This window comes from Helianthus annuus, chromosome 14, assembly GCF_002127325.2.
Source record: "Helianthus annuus cultivar XRQ/B chromosome 14, HanXRQr2.0-SUNRISE, whole genome shotgun sequence".
NCBI classification, from domain to species: domain Eukaryota; kingdom Viridiplantae; phylum Streptophyta; class Magnoliopsida; order Asterales; family Asteraceae; genus Helianthus; species Helianthus annuus.
Window position 1 is genome coordinate 96,377,504 of NC_035446.2, and position 5,155 is coordinate 96,382,658.

At 40.2% G+C, this 5,155-nt stretch overlaps 1 protein-coding gene across 1 annotated transcript; it reads left to right on the forward strand.

Moving 5' to 3' along the window:
* Positions 1 to 819: 819 nt before the first annotated feature.
* On the forward strand, positions 820 to 4,912 carry LOC110877183 (receptor-like kinase TMK3). Its single transcript, XM_022125351.2, has 2 exons — positions 820 to 3,379; positions 4,161 to 4,912. Exons 1-2 carry the CDS (start codon positions 979 to 981, stop codon positions 4,670 to 4,672), a joined length of 2,913 nt encoding a protein of 970 aa, XP_021981043.1. The 5' UTR covers positions 820 to 978; the 3' UTR covers positions 4,673 to 4,912.
* Positions 4,913 to 5,155: the final 243 nt, after the last annotated feature.

Sequence of the window (5,155 nt, forward strand, 5' to 3'; positions counted from 1 at the left end):
ATTGTCTGGGTGAGGGATACGTATGAGTAAAAGATCGATTATACTAAAACTACATGAGTCAAAGAGCTGCCAATTACGAAATACGTTAGTTCAATTCGGTTTTAGCAATTACCGAAGAAAGACTGGTAAAGTAGATTTTCAAGTCTTTATGCAACTAAAAAGGCCAGACAGATTCAAAATATCAAATCCGACTACGCACCAAATGAAGTGTAGTCAACCATGACTACCAATTGGGTCGGTTTAGTCCGGTATTTACACACCCCTAGTTAGAGTATATAATAACGATAAGCTAGAGCAAACATTTTTTTGGTTGCCTTATACATCTAGATGTAGGGTCAAGTTAGAACGATTTCACATATACAACTATGTCTTACGCGAAAACACATTCACACAACACATTTACTTACGCATAGTCGATTTACATCGATGATATTACAATAAACACACTACATGATCTCACATCCACTTTACGGTTACAACACATATGAGAATTCACACTTAACGCTAAAAATCATAATACCTGACTCCCCTAGATAAACATATATCAATTCTCTAACAAATAACCAAAAATCATAGTTAAACGCTAAAAATCATAATACTTGACTCGTATACCAGATACATGTATAAATTCTCACTTATATTATCATATTATACACAAATAAAAATTTTTTATGCAAAAATATTATCATACAAGGAAATAACTATAGAAAAAATAAATATTATCATTTTTGTAATTTTACTAAAATCTTCAAAATTCCACAACATTACACGTATTGTACTCACCTACTTCCACCTCATATACTAAAAATCCTATCTTTCTTTCTCAAACACTCTATACTAAATACTCTGTTCCTACTCTGTATTTTCTCACCCTCATAAACACCTCAATTCCCCCAATCTCCTTCATTTCTTCCACAAATTCTCACATGAATCTCATCACCCACCACCCTTAACCCCCAATGTTCACATTCTGCATCAATGGCAGCTCACAACTACCCCAAAATCACCCTAATTTCAACCACAACACTCATCTACACCTTCCTAATTTCACTCGTGTTCAGCGCAACAGATCCCAACGATCTAGCAATATTAAACCAGTTCCGAAAAGGGTTAGAGAATCCAGAGCTTCTAAACTGGCCTGACAATGGTGACGACCCGTGTGGGGCACGCTGGCCCCACGTGTTCTGTGATCGTTCAAGGGTTGCACAAATTCAAGTTCAGGGGATGAATTTGAAAGGTTCGTTGCCAAAAAACTTGAATCAGTTGTCAATGTTGACTAATCTGGGCCTACAGAAGAACAAGTTTTCTGGGTCTTTACCAACTTTGAGTGGATTGTCGGAATTGAGGTGGGCTTATTTTGACTACAACCTGTTCGACGAAATGCCTGATGACTTTTTTCACGGGCTTGATAGTTTAGAAGTGATGGTTTTGGATAATAACCCGATTAATGTTAGTACTGGATGGTCTATACCAACAGATCTTCAGAATTCTGTTCAGTTGCAGAATCTTTCTTTGATGAGTTGTAATTTGGTGGGTAAGATTCCTGATTTTCTTGGAAGTATGTCTTCACTTGGGGTGTTGAAACTGTCTATGAATCGAATTTCGGGTGGGATTCCTGTTACTTTTAACGAATCTGTTGTTAGAATATTGTGGTTGAATGGTCAGTCTGGGGAAGGGATGACTGGAACCATTGATGTTATTGCGACAATGAGGTCACTTACTAGTGTTTGGTTACATGGTAATCATTTTTCGGGTCGAATTCCCGAAAGTATTGGTGGGTTAACCGAGCTTAAAGAGTTTAATGTTAATAGTAATGATCTTGTGGGATTAGTTCCTGAGGGTTTAGCTAGTTTGAAATTGGATAGACTTGATTTGAATAATAATATGTTCATGGGTCCTGTACCTAAGTTTAAAGCTGTGAACTTTAGTTACTCGTCGAACCGGTTTTGTAACCCGGATCCTGGTGTTCCTTGTCGTCCGGAAGTGACTGCGCTTTTGGAGTTTTTAAACGATTTGGGTTACCCGTCTCGGCTTGTGAATTCGTGGTCCGCGAATGATCCGTGTGCAGGGTCGTGGTTCGGTTTGAGTTGTAGTAAGCAGAAGGTTAGTTCGATCCACTTGGCGAAGTTTAACCTTTCGGGAGCCTTGAGCCCGTCGATTGCCAGTCTTGATTCGCTCACTCGGATTGATCTCGGGTCGAATTACTTAACGGGTGTGATTCCTTCGAACTGGTCAAGCTTAAAGTCATTGACTTTGTTGGATTTGAGTAATAATAATCTTTCACCTCCGCAGCCGAAGTTCGATCCCTCGATGAAACTTGTTTTAAGCGGAAACCCGTTGTTTCAATCGAATTCACCGAAAACTGGTCCTAAAACCAGTTCACCGACGGGCTCACCCCCCGACAGCAGCCAACTTTCACCTCCAACAAGAAGCGGGATTACTGGCGGTACTCGCGGTTCTGACACTGGCAGTACTCGCGGTTCTGGCGGCGGCGGTGGTGCCGCCCCTCTCAGTGCTAAACATCCGACGCCGAAGAAGCCGAACAACAAGAAGCCAAACGTAGTAGCGTTCGTCACTCCTGTTGCGGTTGTCGCTGGTTTAGCCCTTTTAATCATCCCTTTATGCATCTACTTATGCAAAAAGAAGAAAGTCAACTCAAGTCAACCACCAAGCTCACTTGTGATTCACCCGCGGGACCCGTCCGACTCAGGCAACACAGTCAAGATCTCAATCGCCAACGACACACAAACGCATACCATCGGCAGTGGTTCAGGCGAGTCCCATGTAATCGAGTCCGGAAGCTTGATCATATCGGTTCAAGTGTTAAAAAACGTGACGAAAAACTTCGCGAAAGAGAACGAGCTCGGCCGTGGCGGGTTTGGGGTTGTTTACAAGGGCCAGTTAGACGATGGCACAAAAATAGCAGTCAAACGAATGGAATCCGGTGTGATTAGCAACAAAGCGTTAGACGAGTTCGAATCCGAAATTTCAGTTTTATCGAAGGTTCGACACCGACATCTGGTGTCACTTTTAGGGTATTCAACTGAAGGGCCTGAAAGAATACTTGTTTACGAATATATGCCGCAAGGTGCGTTAAGTCGGCATCTATTTCATTGGAAAAGCTTTAAACTCGAACCGCTTTCTTGGAAAAGGCGGTTAAATATTGCGTTGGATGTGGCTAGAGGGATGGAGTATCTTCATACTTTGGCTCATCAGAGCTTTATACACCGAGATCTTAAATCGTCGAATATTCTACTTGGAGATGATTTTCGAGCCAAAGTTTCGGACTTTGGGTTGGTGAAACTCGCACCGGATGGTGAGAAGTCGGTGATTACTCGGTTAGCTGGGACGTTTGGATACCTTGCGCCCGAATATGCCGGTAACTATCCATTTTATGTTTCATATATCATGTACATGACAAAATGGGCGGGTTGGAAATGATTTAACTTTTGGTATGGGTCAAGTTAAAAACTTCGACGTTTGCCCAAAATATTCGACCCGTTTGACTTGTCGGTCAAGTTAAAAAATTTTTCCTTTTCCTTAATCTTCGACCCGATTGACTTATTGGTCAAGTTAAAAACTTTGAGTTTTGCCCAAAATCTTTGGCCCATTTGACTTGTTGGTCAAGTTAAAAACTTTGAGTTTTGCCCAAAATCTTTGGCCCATTTGACTTGTTGGTCAAGTTAAAAACTTTTGACTTTTGCCCAAAATATTTGACCTGTTTGACTTGTTGGTCACGTTAAAAACTTACTTTTACCCAAAATCTTCGACCCGTTTGACTTGTTGGTCAAGTTAAGAACTTTTGACTTTTGCCCATATCTTCGACCCGTTTGACTTGTTGGTCAAGTTAAGAACTTTGCATTTGCCCAGAATCTTCGACCCATTTGACTTGTTTCTTTTTAACGCTAAATAATTCTCTTGAATTTATAACTGCATAATCCAAATTCACCATTTTATATTTTATAATATCAAAAAATTGGCTTAGTTTTATGCTAATTTTCTTGATTTGATCAAATTGGCAGAAATAGGTTCATGAATTCAAGATTTTGTTTCCATCTGTTCACTAATTCTAGATTTTGTTTCCATATGTTGTCACTAATTCTAGATGTTGTTCCTATCTATTATCAGTGATTTAAGATTTTGTCTCCATCTATTACCAGTGACAGGTAAAGTGACAACGAAGGCCGACGTATTCAGCTACGGCGTTGTTCTTATGGAGCTACTAACCGGTTTAATGGCGTTAGACGAGGACCGACCTGAAGAAAGCCAGTACCTAGCAGCATGGTTTTGGAGCATCAGAACCGACAAAGAGAAACTAATGGCTGCCGTGGACCCCTCTCTTAACGCAAACGAAGAAACATTCGAAACCATCTCGGTAATAGCTGAGCTGGCAGGCCACTGTACAGCCCGAGAGCCAAGTCAGCGGCCCGATATGGGGCACGCAGTCAACGTGCTGTCCCCACTTGTCGAGAAATGGAAACCCATGGAGAACGAAGCTGAAGAATATTGTGGTATCGATTATAGTCTGCCGTTGACTCAGATGGTCAAAGGGTGGCAAGACGCAGAAGGGAAAGATTACAGTAGCTATGTGGATCTTGATGATAGTAAGAGTAGTATTCCTGCAAGACCTACTGGATTTGCTGATTCGTTTACTTCTGCCGATGGTCGATAAATGGTGTTTCGGGTTTTTGTTGGTGTTGTGATATGTTTGTACGTTGTAGATAGCTTGAAATGTTTTTCGGTATGTTGTATCGAAGACTTTCTGTTAAAAGTTTTGTTGATGGTATGTTTGAAACGATGATGAAAGTTGTAATCTTGTAGAATTTAGGGTACTTAGTATGGGTAAAATCGTGTTTATATGTGTCGATCTTTTTTTTCCAGTTTTTTAGATATGCCCTCTTCGTTGATCAAATTCTTTTCGTTAATGTTATCGATTTGGTGATTCGCTAAATCCACTGTAAGTATTAAGGGTAGTGACGGATCCAGGATTTAAAAGTACTTATGGAAAATTTAATGCTTAGAACAAAATGGGTTGATCACATATATTTAAAAAAAAAGAAATACACAACACAATTTTGGAAAATTTAGTCTCTATTGCACCTATTTCAACTCGAAATCAACCATCTTTTTTGCTAACCAACACTTTTGGCTATTG

Coding starts and splice junctions, on each gene's coding strand:
- LOC110877183 (XM_022125351.2), top strand. CDS start 979: ATGGCAGCTCACAACTACCCCAAAATCACCCTAATTTCAACCACAACA. Junction 3,380..4,160: donor CCTTGCGCCCGAATATGCCG/GTAACTATCCAT, acceptor ATCTATTACCAG/TGACAGGTAAAGTGACAACG.